Genomic DNA, 15355 nt, shown 5'->3' with positions numbered 1-15355 from the left:
GCAGAAGCCTGAAGTCCCACACCAGCAGGTTCAGGAACAACTACTTTCCTACAACCGTCAAGGTCTTAAACCGACCCTAACCCTACCTCAGCAACAGAACACTACGGACCACCTCTTGCATGACCATGGAATTGTGTCTGATTGTGGATTTTTGCACTAATATCTTGTTTTGCACAGTCCATTTCATCAATGTCTTGTATAATTTATGCATAACTTGCATTCTGCACCTATGTGCCTTTGATGTCGCTGCAAGACAACATTGTACCTGTCCCTCACTGTGCTTGTGTGTACGACAATCAACTCGACCTGACTTGAGCTGGTGAGTGAATCTGAGCTTGTGTCACTGTGTAAAATGGGACAACGAGTGTGAGGACGGCAGAATGTGTCAGCGAGTGAAACCGAGCGTGTGTGAGTGACTGCGAAAGAGTGAGCAGCTGAGAATGAGTGTGAGGCACAGCAGTTAGTGCGGCTGTCTCGCAGCGCCCGAGACCCGGGTTTGATCCTGACCTCTGGTGCTGTCTGTGACTGCATGGGTTTCCCCGGGAGCTCCAGTTTCCTACTCCCCATTTCCCAGACAAAGCTGGACTGGGAGAAGGAGAAGTGATTCGGTCCCTACAGGTTAAACGGGATCACTGGATCCATAATCACACTGGATCTGTGACCTGTGCTGGAGGTGGGTCCCTGACCCAGCACACGCTGAGATAACGGGTCCCTGTGATGGCTCCATCTTGTTGTACTGCCAGTTCAGTGACGTCAGTACCTTTCTCCAGAACACAGAGAGGAAAGTGTCAGAGGCTGGGAGGTTGGGAAAATAATCAGATAAAGAACGGCAATGGACCAGAAGGTCAGGGATGGGCTGAGGAGAATTGTGAGATGTTGGTCAATCGCACATCCTAATGAGGACTTTTTGTGGTCCTGGTGCGGAGCCCAGACCCACCCCATGGTGGAGATCCCAGACCCTCCTCATGGTAGAGATCCCACGCCCTCCCCAACACGGAGATCCCAGACCTGGGTTCAATCCCACTTACAGCTGTCCAGGGTGCAGCAGCGGACAACGTTGGAGCAGGGACCAGTGCCCAGCGAGTTGTAGGCCATCACCTCCATGGCATAGTCACTGCTGGGCTGGAGATTGGTGAGCTCGGCAAAGGTGTTCTTCGTGTCGATGGTCTGGGAGGAGAACTCGTCGTCTTCAGGCCAGTACTTCAGCTGGAGACACACAAAGGGCCCGTCACCTGCTTCGTTTGATGTTACCCCACCACTTATTGATCCCACACAGTAGGAGGGATGTCCCCATTAGTTACCCTAGGACAGGTGAAGTGGGAGCAGACCCTACAGGCAATGAAACCCTCAACCCTTCCTCCTGCCAATGACTGATTCAGCTTAATTTCACTATACACCGGCCCCCCTTGTCCTCCAATCCTCTCCAAGTCCAAAAGTCTATTGGTCTCATCTTGATCATCCACATAGATAATAACGTTCCAAAGCTTTACAGTCCTCCCAGTACATTCATGCTCCTCACCTCAGCCCTAAGCGGCTGACGTCTGTTCTTGAGCGCACCCTGGTTCTAGTTCCCCCTTCCAGTTTCTCCACCTCTGGACCATTAACCTCGTTCAAAGTTAGAAGGTTTGGAAAGGGATTACCTCTCGCTCTGCAGTGAGTCTGGACTACCCTACTCACTCTCTCTTAGAGTCAAGGAGTTATACAGCGGGGAAATGGGCCCTTCAGCCCAACTCATCCGTGCTGACTAAGATGTCTATACAAGCTAGTCCCAGTTGCCTGAATTTGGCCCATATCCCTCTAAACCTGTCTTATCCATATACCTGTCTAATTGTCTTTTAAATGTTGTAATTGTAGCTGCCTCTACAGCTTCCTCTGGAACCTTTTTTAGGACAACGCCCTTATCCCAGGAGTTACCCTATAATCCACGCTGGACAGCTTCCAAGAAAAATAGGAAAATAAAAAAAACTGCAGATGCTGGAAATCTGAGATACAAACAGAAAATGCTGGGACTACCCAGCAGGTCAGGCAGCATCTGTGGGAAGAGAAACAGAGTTAACATTCCCAAAGACCTTGCGTCAGAAATGGGAATGAACTCTGTCTCAGTTCTGATGAATCAAACATTAACTCTGTGTCTCTCTGCGCAGATGCTGCCTGACCTGCTGAGTGTTTCCAGCATTTTCTATTTTTAATCCAAGAAAAATGTATACTTGGAGACACGGAGAAATCAGAACTGCCCCCTGTAGTCTCAGGGCAGTGCCTGATAAACCTTACGTTACTGTTGAGACTTTCTTATTCTTAAACTGCAACTTTGCATCAATGGCCATTTAATACTTGCCTTCTTAATCACTGGCTACACCTACATGCTAATTCAGTGCTTCACAGACAATGATGCCCAGATCCCTCTCTAAGCCAACATTTACTGATTTCTCACCATTTAAAAATATTCTGTCTTGCTACAAAATGAACCATTTCACATTATCCACTTTATGCTGTATCTGTCATCTACTCCTTTAACCTGGAACCGCAGACCGAAGTGGTATAACACCGTTCGTCCAGCTCCCCTGTATAATAGCTTGACAGTCACCAGAAACAACTGCATGTTGTAATTAGTTAGGTGGGATGCCAATCTCTATTGATAACTTGTTAGGCTGGTTAGCTAACTGGACAATACTGATGGGACCCCGCTATTCAAGAAAGCAGAGTGTAAGTACATTGGGAGCAGCGGGTTTGACAGTCATGGTTAGATGCTGGAATCCATTACAAAGGAAGGGTTTACATGCCTTTGGAGACTCGTTGCACCCTCCCCCCATCTCTTCTTCCCAGTGCCAATCTGAAAATAAAATATTCATTGCCAGTCTGTCTCTTGCCCATATACTTTTCTGTCTAATCCTGTCGTCAGGCTAGTGCATTACCTCAAACCTTGAGAGCTCTTATTTTGAGAAATCCTTCTCTGTGGCACCATAACTTCCAGATGCACCGCATCCACAGGTACTCCCTTATCTCCCGTAATAATTACATCCTCAAGAAACACTCCCAGGTTTCTTCAACACAATTTACTTTCTTAAAACCACGATGACCTGGCGCAATAATATATTTTAGGTGCCCTCTTACTCTTCTGCCATGACAGATTCCAGCATTTAACCATCACTGTCAGACCCACAGACCTGCTGCTCCTTATGTACTTATGCTCTGCTTTCTTTGACAGCGGGGTTATATTTGCTGCCTTCCATTCTAATGTTCCAGACCCACCTCCTTCAGCTGTCCCATGAGTTAGATATATTGTTAACCAGCCGAGTGAATTCTCACCCAGCTACTTATCCCACCCAACAATGCCCTGTTGTTCCTCTGTCTTGTGACTCCAGTTCACTGTGCTCAGGCGTGCCTTCCACTAGTCCCGGTGCCCTGTCCAATTCCTGTTGTTCTACCTTTGTTGTGTCCAACTGAGAAGCCGCCTTGTCTCCTGGGATTCTGTTGCTGAGTGTCTACCATGGAGATGTCCTTCAGACCTAACCGACACGGGCCCTGGGCAGTCAGCTCACCCTGGCACGGGGCTGAGGCTCACCTTGTACCCCGACACATCACGCATGGCTGGGCTCCAATTCACATGGATCCTCTTGCTGTCAATTGGCTGTGCTTTCACGTTCAGAGGTGGCGAGTCAATTGGGAACATAGATTGGTTGAGATCCATCTGATGCTTTGCTGTAACATTAGCCACAAGTATGTATGAACATAAACATTAATACTGGGTCCTCACCACATTCAGTCTGTAGCTCAGTTACAGAAAAATCATCCTACAGTCTATGAGGTGCCCAGTAACTTGCACAAGTTCTAATCAAATACAGACCACCCCTTGAACTGCCATGGATTTGTCTCTGATTGTGTCTTTTTCTTTGGCTCGACAGTCTTTTGTTCTCTCTCTTCACTGCCTTGTGTAATTTATATTCTGTGTGTTGTCTGTAGCTCTGTGCCTGAGATGCAGCTTGTTTTCATTGTACCTCTACCTCAGTGTACTTGCGCACACGACAATAAACTTGACCTGACAATGCTTGTACACGTGCTCGTTCGTACACGTGTGTGTATGCACACGGACACTTATTATGCGAGGAGAGAACTGAATTTGCCTCAAGTGACGCCTATCACAAGATCACAAGACAAGGGAGCAGAAGTAGGCCATTCGGCCCATCGAGTCTACTCCAAGGAAAAGGGAAAAAAAGAAAAAGAAATGAGAAATTGGGGGGGGGATGTAGGGGCGCAAAAAACACTATTCTAACCTCAATTTCCAGCCTTATCCCCATATCCCTTGATACCCCGACTATTTAGATATCTATCTATCTCTTCCTTAGACACCTCCAATGATCTGGCCTCCACTGCTGTATGTGGCAAGGAATTCCACAATTTCACCACCCTCTGGCTAATCACCTCTTCCTGTTTGCGAGTTACTCAGATTGATGAGAAGACCCAGGAGGAGTTGCCTTCCTCATGTCAGTGGCACTGGAGGAAGGGGGTGAGTGAGAAATGGGAAACGAAGGGGATGTACTGACAGGTGAGACAGCAACAGAGGAACCCACCGTTCTCGTCGCCGATGGTGACAGTAGTGCGGGGGATCTTGCCGAGTTTTGCGCCATTTCGGGGTTTGTACAGCTCCACCAGGAACTGTTTAATCTGCTTGTTGCCCAGAAGGGAATCCATCTCTGTCTGCTCCAGGAGTTTGATTGGAATCTCTTTGTGGGTCTCGCCAGGAAGGAACGTTACCTCATTGTCTGTTGATATGTAATCCTGCGAAGGATGAAAAAAATGTACATGATACATTGGTAACCTGGTTTATTAGTGTCACGTGTACCGAGGTTCAGTGAAAAACTTTGTTTTTTTTTAATTTAAATTTTATTTACGGCATGGTAACAGGCCCTTCCAGCCCAACGAGTCCATGCCGCCCACTTTAAACCCAAATTAACCTACCCGTACATCTTTTGGAATGTGGGAGCACCCGGAGGAAACCCACGCAGACACAGGAGAAAGTACAAAGTCCTTACAGACAGCGACGGGAATCGAACCCCATTCACTGGCACTGTAATAGCGTCGCGCTAACTGCTACGCTACCGTGCCGCCAATTAGATTCATGGTTTTGCATGCCATCCATACAGATCATTTCATCACATCAGTGCATTGAGGTAGTACAAGGGAAAACAATAACAGAATGCAGATTAAAGTGTTACAGTTACAGAGGAAGTGCAGTGCAGGCAGACAATAAGGTGCAAGGGTCATGACGAGGTAGATTGTGAGGTCAAGAGTCCCTCTTATCATACAGGACGCCCATTCAATAGTCTAATAACAGTGTGATAGAGGCTGCCCTTGAGCCTGGATACATTTCAGTAGGAAGAACTCACAAGCAATGCAAGTTAATGGGACAGTTTACAAAGCAGTGTAGGAACAGAGGGAGCAGTGTGTTTGAATGCAGCAGGACAAGTTGAGAAGACTGTTAAAAAGCAGGCACTCCGTGGATTTATTCCCAGGCATAGCAAGGAAATGGTTTCTACTGAGCACATTCCTGCCAAGTGCGGTTCCTACAGGCTCCTTTTGCCTCTTGTGACCTGCGTGGCTGGGACCACCACTCCCAGGATGTGACCATTTGCAAAGGCCCCGCCACCAACAAAAGGCCCTCACAACTGACACCCTACCTTAAAAAAAAAGATAACCTGGGATGTAATTGATTTATTATTTTCACATGTACTGAGATAGAATGAGAAGTTTTTGTTGGCGTGTCCTCTAGACAGATCATTCTGTACGTAATTACATCGAGGTAGTACAGAAAGAGAACAAAACAGAATGTAAAATATAGTGTTACAGTTACAGAGAAAGTGCAGTGCAGGTAGACGATAAGGTGCAAGGGCCACGATGAGGTAGATTGAGAGATCAAGGGGCTCTTCCTTATGGCGGGGATTATACATTCTGTTCTGACACGTGAAGGAGTCGGAAATGGCAGTTTTTCATCAACGTGACCTGTCCACAGTGAAGTGTGTCGACAAAGAGGTAAGAAATGCCAATAAATGTGCACTTTGGAAAGAAACGGTCAAATACAGAGGGGCGGCGACACAAGCTGTCAGTGTGCTGTGCCGACAAGCAGAAGTGCAGTCTGCCAGTTGTGGTCAGTAATCACTTTACACGAGGAGATTCCAGTGCCCGATTCCAGGACGAGGGGTTGATGCAAGGGAACAGAGGCTCTTCAACAATGTATAGGAACTGTTCACCACAGCTGAGCCAATGCACATTATTTATCATTCAAATGTTGGTGTTGAAAAGCATAAGATCTTTACAGAACCAGATGTTACTGAGGGATTGCTGCTTTATAAATTACAGGTCACTCTGATGTCAGTCACTCACTCACACTTGTTTTGCATTCAGACCTAATCTTCTGTCTTGTGTGCACCTTCAGGACTATGAAAATCTTGGGAACCAACTGGTTTTGCCAGGGTAGTTGCAAAGTTACAGTGGCAGCTCACAATTCTCTACCTCCCTGGCCGAGAGTAAAGGAGAGCAATGTGTTCTGTGTTCGCTTTATTGCCCTGGCACTGTGCCTGGGTGAGCTGATTTGCCAGCAGAATATCGCCCAAGGCCCTTGTCAATTGGGTCGGAACAACATCACCATTGTAGGCAACACTCTGCAACAGATTCCCAGGAGACAAGGCAGTTTTACAGTTGGATAAAACAAAGGACAGGGACCAGGGCTAGTGAGAGGGCAAGGTCTGGTACAAGAAAATGTCAGAGTCCGGGGATTACATCTTTATTCTCAGCTCTTCCCATCACAGAGTTCCAGCTTCACGCAGAGGTTCACCAGCCTGACATCCAAAAGCCTCATCGGACGACGGCTTTCGCTGGAAGGGGAGGAACAGGAGCCTCAGCCAGTGTGCTGCACCCTTCTGCCAGCCTTGCTGCTGATGTGTGACCCACTGGCACATCCTGCAGCACACCCACTGTTCCCGAACAAGCTGAGACCGGTGCTCTCTAACTGGAAATGGATCATCCGCATTCGTTTCCGATCACCACCACTTCCAAAAACAAAATTGCTGGAGGTGAACGTGGTGGACAGGGAGTCGGAGCAGTGAGTTGGGTTCAGGACGCAGTTACACCAGGAAGAGCATCTCCCCTGTGAAATGAAGATACATTTTCCAGTTACATCAGCTGTCTGCAGGGCAGCAGTTCAGAGGTTTTCCTTCAGAGACCCAGTGCCGCCAGGCACAGTGGTTTCAGGCCCATCGAAGAAAGCTGGCGTGGACTAGATTCTAGTTGTTGGATAGTTTGAGGTGGAGATGCTGGAGGAGGATGGAGAGAGCATCCAACTCTTTCCTGAGACAGCTGCCTCCATGAGGGATGATAAATCCAGGCAGGGTCAGGCTGGGATGATCATATGTAACATCCCCTTGATTGTACCTGAAATGGCAACGTCTTTGTTGCTTTGTTGAGCCCACTCAGAAGAATGCAGACTGTAAGAGAGAGAAACCTGAACTATCGACCTGGAGAAGTGTTCAAATCCCAACACCCCATTCAAGTCAAATCATTAAATAAATCTGGAAAAGGAAGCTGGTGTCAGGAATGGTGACAGGGAAATTACCGGAAAAATTCATCTGGTTAACTAATGTCCCTCAGTCAAGAAGGAGTAGCCCCGGGAGTCTTCAACATCAGGTCCACACTCCGTGAAGTCTTGGAACATCACATCAGACATGGAGAAGGATACCTCCTCCTGATTCCCACCCACAGTCCTCCCTCCACTGATGAGTCGGTGGTTCTTCACTGACAACACTTGGGGAAGGGCAGGCACGGTAGTGTAGCAGTTAGCGTAACGCTATTACAGTGCAAGCGACCCAAGTTCAATTCCGGCCACTGTCTGTAAGGAGTTTGTACATTCTCCCCGTGTCTGCGTGGGTTTCCTCCGGGTGCTCCAGTTTCCTCCCACATTTCAAAAGGCGTACGGGTTAGGAAGTTGTGGGTGTGCTATGTTGGCGCTGGAAGCGTGGCAACACTTGCGGGCTGCCCCCAGAACACTCTACGCAAAAGATGCATTTCACTGTGTGTTTCGATGTACATGTGACTAATAAATAAATCTTATCTTAATAAAACACAGCGTAGTAAAGACACAGAATGTAGTCCGGGATTGTCCAAGAGTTGTTCAGTGGCACCATCACTGACCCAGCTGCCCAAGGACACAGATACCAGACCGGGTCTGCACCAGGTGCTGAGAAATAAAACCAACAACCTCACCCTCACCGACCCGTTCGCTGTAGGAGGGACCCCCACGCGGTCCCCACAGGTGTAAATACCTCCTCACCACACTGAGGGCTCCCTCTCTCCTGTGTGGCACTACCATTGTGCTAAAGTCGATGGGTTCGGAACGGGTGAGGAGCTCTGTGCTCTCGCCCGGGATTGGAGTAGATTGAGTGCAGTGTGTGGGAGTCCGGCTGTGGCTGCAACCTTGCGGTCAGGCACCTCCCCCCACTCCACCACCACAGTCGAGCCCTGGATTGAGGAAGAGAGCAGAGCAACGTCCTTCCTCCGCACTAAGCAACCATTCCCTCCCCGCCTGCACAGGGGCTGCAGTGCGCACTTTTCTCTGAACGCACTGCACTTACTTGCCCGGGCTACTGCGAGAGCACCTCACAAACCGTTACCCCTCCCACCGAGAAGGACGGGCAGCAGAAGCACGGGAATCCCTGCTGGGCTCACGTCATCCTGGCTCAGAAGTACATCCTTGGTTCTTCATTGTCACTGGGTCTAAAATCCTGGAACTCCCACTCCAAGAGCATTGTGGGAACAGGGGCAATTAAGGATGGGCAATAACTTGCCTTGCCCGTGACACTCACACCCTGTACAGTAAATTAAAAATTGGCTGTTTGTGCCATATTACCAAGACCATTTGGTAGAAATGGCGACTGGTTAGTGCTCCTGGCCCAGTGAAAGTGTCCGCCCCAGGTAACCGTCTTGACGTGAGTGGTGGGAACGGTACCTCCCCGGTCACCAGCTGTTAGCCGTACCTTGCCATCCTTGGCGGTGAGATCTCGTGTCTTGTAGGAGACCTGGGTCCTCACGTCCTCGATGATCTCCCGAACCAGGGGAACTTTGGCCACTTTGTCCTGCTGCTGGCACGTGTAGGATGATTGTAGGAAGCTGATGATGCTTTTGGCTACAGGCGGGAGTAGACACACTCATCAGCAAACAGTGAGGGAGAACAAGTAACAGGAACATGCCCACCCACTGCGCCAGCCTCCCCTGAAGGTAGGACAGCCAACTGGCAAAAGCCAGAGGAGGTCAAAGCATGGCAGGGAGAAGGGTGAGTGTGTGACGGGCGGAAATGCTGCCGGTTACGATGACGGCATTTGGCACTGAAGGTCCATGCTGGTACTTCCCGGTGGCAAGGTACAAACGGCGACCTGCAAGGGGCAACGGGGGGTGGGAGGGTTGAGAAGGATGGGGGCCCACCCTGTGATGTGGCACTGAGATGCTGAGTCCAGCTGGCAGGCACTGGCAGCAGGTGAGGAGGGAGCCCTGTCCCTCTCACACTGGGTCTCGGCACGTCCTGGAGGAACCCATTTACTGCCCACGGGGGGCAGTGGGTCAATGTGACCTCAGGAGCGGCCTGCCCGTGGGAGCAGTGTACGGACAGAACCGGGAAGCGTGGGAGCCGGACCCCGCTGGGCTGATGCGAATTCTCAAACCCTACCGGCTTCCTTAATGATGGTGATGTCCACAAAGCGCTTGCCGATCTCTGCATTTCCCAGGGGAACGTCCACAGCCTCCACCAGTAACCGCTTCTCATCGTCATCTTCATCCTTAACAAAGAGTGGGACGCGCACATCGACGGATTCCACCCCCTCCTGGAACTCCACCTGCCCATGGGCATCTGCCAACAGGCCAAAGAGGATGTTTCAGCAGCCCTACAGCCTAACAGGGCGGCCCTGACAGAAGGCACCAATTATTGAATCACAGACTTCCATCAGAATAATAATTGGCAAACCTACTGACCGCTCCCCATGGTCCCAGTGATGTGCTCCACACAGCCCCAGTGATCTACTCCGCACAGCCCCCAGCGATCTGCTCTGCAAAACCCCCAGCGATCTGCTCCGCACAGCCCCCAGCGATCCACTCCACACAACACCAAGTGATCCATTCCGCACAACACCAGCGATCCACTCTGCACAACCTCCAGCGATCTGCTCCTCACAACCCTCAATGATCAGCTCCACTCATCCCCAAGTGATCCATTCAGCACAACACCAACGATCCGCTCCACACAACACCAGCAATCCGCTCCGCACAACACCAGAGATCCGCTCTGCACAACACCAGAGATCCGCTCTGCACAACACCAGAGATCCATTCCACACAACACCAGTGATCCACCCCACACAACCAACACTAGCCCCAGTGATCCAACAACTTGTACTTAACATCCTAAATTGGTTCACAAGAGCATAATTAAATCAAATTTGACACAGAACGAGATAGTTTGGAAGAGTACCTGAGGGGAGGAAAGAAATGCAGAGAGTTCTGGGGTTCCAGAGGTCAGATCCTCGGCCAGTGAGGACATAGAATGGTTAAATTCGGAAACAGTTTGAAGGCAGAAGTGAAGGAAAGCCGACATTTCAGAGGATTTCAGCAGCAGGGGAGGCTATAGAGATAGGCAGAGACCAAAAGATCCACTTCGTAAATCAACTCCAATCCCAACTGATCTGCTCCATTGTAGTTGTCTCCAACCCTGTGTAATCCACTGCATTCAACCCACTCCCAACTTGTCCTGCAGGCTCAACAGACAGCCAGGGAAGGCTGGCCTCCTGCTGTACTCTCACCTCGATCAGATGCCACGGTGTAATAGCCGGGGGTGACCTTCAGATCATTGAAGATGCCCATGGTGACCTGGTGCTCAGTCAGCTTCACGATCTCTGGTTCTGCGGCGCGGGGAGCTGGTAGCTGGGTGTCGATAATGGTCAGGTCTGATCTGTGATGGAGAAACACCCACGGTTACCCAGCTGTGTGGAAAAGCTGAACAAGCCTGGCTTGTTTTCTGTTAGCAGAGAAGGTTAAAGTGGGATGTTTCAAAATCGGAAGCATTTTCAAGCAGAGAGAGTGCGGACAATCGCTAACCGCAAAGTCAGGCAAAGGTACTGGAGTCACACCACGGGAAGGTCACCGGATGAGATCCGGCTCAGTGTTCCCGTCCAGTGATCCAAGCGCACGATCCAGTGCAGTACCGAGGGAGTGCTGCACTGTCAGTGGTGTCTCTGCTTCAAATCAACATCCCTCTTTCCCTCTCACTGGATGTAAAAGGTCTTGCAACACAATCTGAACAGGAGTGGGAAATATTTGCTCTCAGTCAAAGTTAGAACATTATCTCTCATGCTGTTTGTGGGATCTTGCTGTGTGCAAGCTTGCTGCTGCATTTCCTGCTTTACAACAACACATTAAAGGCTCATCACTTGCTGTAAAACACTTTTGGGAGTGTCACGAGGCCGTGAAAGGCGCCATGTAAATGCAAGTCTTCCCTGCCCGATGGATGAAGGCAGTGCCCTCGAGTCCTGGTCCTGACCGTGGGCGTGGACAAGTGGGGTAGCATTACGATGGGATAGCCAGTGACACACAGTACGTACACACAGCAGGGCTGCAAACTGAAGAACAAACATCTGGTTGTGCCAACGGAAAAGGACTAAACAGAAAATCAGTTTGAGGTGGGGCAGTTAAAAAATAAACATGTCTCAAGATGGTTTAGAATCAACCTGTAGAGAAGGCGGGGAGGTGGGTTTGGAAGAGCAGTGCAGGACAGGATACAAAGACGGACAAGTCATAACAGGCAGGTCAAGAGCAGAGAGATCACAGGGAACCTGCTGTTACAGTGTGTGGTAAAATCACCCACCTCTTTCCTGCATTGGGCTGAGTCCTAAAACAAAGGAAACAGATATTTAGCAAAAGACAGATAAAATTCTCAAATGTCAGTTGTACCGTCTTCCATTGGGGGCAGGGAGAGGGTGAAGGAAAGGGCGAGAGGGAGAGGCACAGTGAGGTGGGAGCAGGGCAAAAGGAGGACGAGAGAGAGGAGGAGATGGAGAGGGAGGGACAGAAACAGAGACACAGGGAGCGGAGAGGACACTGGCAATGACGGAGGGAGGGAAACAGGTGGAGGGAGATGAAAGAGAGAGGCACAGAAGCAGAGAGGAACGTGGGGAGGAGGAATGAAAGCTGAAAGAGACGGGAAGAGGCAGGGGTGGGGGGAGAGGGACCGACTGACAAAAGGGTGCAGTGAAGGGAGTGGAAGGGGGAGAAATAGAACAGCAGGGATGGGGAAGGAGAGACGGAGATGCAGTGAGGAGAGAGATGGGGGAGCGCAGAGAGAATGCACAAAGTTGTCTGCACCAGGAGCACGAGAGAAACCGAGGAGTGTGGGAGTGATGGGGTGTGGAGGAGCAGACAGTGAGGAGGGGGAGAGGGAGGGGAGGGGAGGGGGAGAGGGAGGGGAGGGGAGGGGGAGAGGGAGGGTGAGGGGAGGGGGAGGGGGAGGGTGAGGGGGAGGGGGAGAGGGAGGGTGAGGGGGAGAGGGAGGGGGAGGGGGAGAGGAGGGAGATGGAGGGGGAGGGGGAGGGGGAGAGGGAGGGGGAGAGGGAGGGGAGGGAGAGAAGGAGGGAGAGAGGAGGGAGAGAGAGAGGGAGAGGAGGGAGGGGTGAGGGGGGAGAGGGAGGGGGTGAGAGGGTGAGGAGGGAGGGAGAGGGAGGGGGAGAGGAGGGAGAGAGGGAGGGGGGAGAGGGAGGGGAGGGGGAGGGGGGAGGGGAGAGGGAGGGGGAGAGGGAGGGGAAGGGGGAGGGGGAGGGTGAGAGGGAGATGGAGGGGAGGGGGAGGGGGAGGGGGAGGGGGAGAGGAGGGAGAGGGAGGGGGAGGGGGGGGAGGGGAGAGGGAGGGGGGGAGGGAGGGGAGGGAGGGGGAGGGGGAGGGGAGGGGGAGGGAGGGAGAGGGAGGGGGAGATGGAGGGGGAGGGGGAGAGGGAGGGGGAGGGGGAGAGGGAGGGGAGGGGGAGGGGGAGGGGAGGGGGAGGGGAGGGGGAGGGGGAGGGGGAGGGGAGGGGGAGGGGGAGGGGGAGAGGGAGGGGGAGTTGGAGGGGAGGGAGAGGGAGAGGGAGGGGGAGGGGGAGGGGGGAGGGGGGAGGGGGAGGGGGAGATGGAGGGGAGGGGAGGGGGAGGGGGAGATTGGAGGGGGAGGGGGAGGGGGAGGGGGAGAGGGAGAGGGAGGGGGAGATGGAGGGGGAGGGGGAGAGGGAGGGGAGGGGAGGGGGAGGGGGAGGGGGAGGGGAGGGGGAGGGGAGGGGAGGGGGAGGGGGAGGGGGAGGGGGAGAGGGAGAGAGTGCAATAGGGGAGAATGCAAGGGGAGAGAGGAGGAGGGAGACGGGGACAGTAAGGGGACGGAGAGGGAGGGAGAGGGGACGGAGAGGGAGGGAGGGAGGGAGAGACAGAGCGAGAGACAGTCACAGAGAGACGACTCAGGAACACCCTTACCTGAATGTAGTTTTCTGGACAGCTTGAGCCCCGGGGATCCGTTTATACACCTCGTTGAGCTGGGGAAGGTAACGACAAGCATAGGTGAGGGGCCATCGACAACACTGAAGGTAGGACTGACCCCGGGGTGCACCCTGTCCCACCTCAGCCCACACTGTTCCCCTGCTCCTGCTGGACACAACCCTTCCGACCGAGGAGAACACTCACACCGGGGCCTCCCGTACAGACCGGTCACCCCCAGATCATCCCCAACTGTTCCCCGGGGGGGGGGACACTGCACTGTCCGGGGTGGAGGTGGGCGTGATGGGAGTGGGGGAGACACTGCATGGTCCCGAGGGGGGGGGGTGATGGGGGTGGGGGGTGATGGGGGTGGGGGGTGGGGTGTGTGAGGGTGGGGGTTACACTGCACAGTCCCACACTCGCTGGCACACTTACGTTTTCATCCACCAAACGCTGCAGCCGGTCCGACTCCTTCGAGTCCGGGTTCCTGAGCTCCTGGTTGAACACTCGGGCCGCTCGGAGGGACAGGTTGTACAGGACTGAGGGAGGAAGGCAGACCCAGGGTCAGAGATGGTCGGGAAAGCCTCAAACCTCAAACCGGCCGACCAGCCGAGGCACCTCCTCTGTCGGTGGTGCACAGTCTTTTTTATGATATAAACGTTTATTAACTAAAAGCACTGCAAGTGCCAATACACTACAACTAATACAGAAAGAGAAGAAAACAAACGAAGCATCTACATAACTACAGCAAAATAACGCTAACTAACACCCGCTAAACGCACCACTTCAGAGAAGAATAGCATTCACGCCGTCCACGACACGCGCGATCCCCTGAGGGGCCCACCGAGCGCGGAACTCACCCAGGGTGCCCGTGGAGACCGCGTGCTCCCGAGGCGGTGCACACTTCCTCGGTGTCACACACTCTGCCTCTCGATCTACCTCGGTGAGGCCCTTGCACCTCACTATCTGCCTACGCTGCACTCTCTCTATGACTGTAACACTTTACTCTGCACTCTGTTATAGCTTCCCCTTGTACAACCTCGATGTACTGATGTGATGAAGTGATCTGAATGGATGGGATGCAAGACACAGCTTTTCACCTTGGGACAACTGACAATAATAAACCAACTACCAACAGCAGTCAGCCAACACTCTGTCTGCAGCCCCTCCCTCACTTAGCAGCAACGCACCCCCACCACCCACCCCCCCACCACAGCCCAGCCCCCCTTCTCCAGAAACGTCAGTGGAATGGTGTTCAGTGTTTCACCCTTTCCACAAGTGATGAACATGGGCAGGAACCTCCTCCACACTCACAGCCTCCTGACACGGGAGGGTGAAGGCGGGGAAGGAGCACGAGGTACCCATGGATACACTGGGGGCCTTCCGGGACTGGTGGGCACCACAGGGGCTCCAGTGCGTTCTGGAGAGAGATGACTGTGTTGTAATTTGTTGACTGTAAATAATGTGAATTGTGGACTATTGAAGTATTGCAATAATGTGATCTGTAATCACTGAATAAACCTCCTCTGTAAAAGGAAAACAAAATGGTTGAAGGTGGAATATTCCTGCCCACATTTGGGAAATCTAGACAGATGAGGGAAAAACATCTTTCTTATCATTCCAGCGGCACTTGTGTTAGACACGGGCTGGTGTTAAGGGACAAGTTTGTGGATTTTAACCCCCTCCACCGGAGGCTCTGCACATGCAGAACTCCACACACCAACTGGTGGAGAACAGTCCAGGGGCTGAACCTTCTCAGCCTCGTCAAAGACTCATCCGGAACTTCAGCACAACTGCACCAAGGGTGAAGGTCCTTCATCTGACAGAGGCAG

General features: G+C 52.1%; 1 protein-coding gene across 4 annotated transcripts in view; it reads right to left on the bottom strand.

Annotated features, from left to right (window-relative positions):
* The window catches only part of itgb4 (integrin, beta 4), a 110842-nt gene that overhangs the window by 30993 nt on the left and 64494 nt on the right, over positions 1-15355 (bottom strand). For all 4 annotated transcript variants that reach the window (XM_052032778.1, XM_052032781.1, XM_052032779.1 and 1 more), the window contains exons 21-29: positions 13959-14062; positions 13524-13582; positions 11897-11920; positions 10836-10984; positions 9710-9889; positions 9024-9172; positions 4569-4776; positions 3563-3699; positions 1029-1206 (exon numbers count right to left, since the gene is read on the bottom strand). In XM_052032778.1, coding sequence (XP_051888738.1) covers positions 1029-1206; positions 3563-3699; positions 4569-4776; positions 9024-9172; positions 9710-9889; positions 10836-10984; positions 11897-11920; positions 13524-13582; positions 13959-14062 — 1188 coding nt within the window. The remainder of the gene's footprint in view (positions 1-1028; positions 1207-3562; positions 3700-4568; positions 4777-9023; positions 9173-9709; positions 9890-10835; positions 10985-11896; positions 11921-13523; positions 13583-13958; positions 14063-15355) is intronic.

Source organism: Pristis pectinata, chromosome 18 (genome assembly GCF_009764475.1).
Source record: "Pristis pectinata isolate sPriPec2 chromosome 18, sPriPec2.1.pri, whole genome shotgun sequence".
In the NCBI taxonomy this organism is placed as follows: Eukaryota; Metazoa; Chordata; class Chondrichthyes; order Rhinopristiformes; family Pristidae; genus Pristis; species Pristis pectinata.
This window is presented reverse-complemented; position numbering and strand designations above follow the sequence as displayed.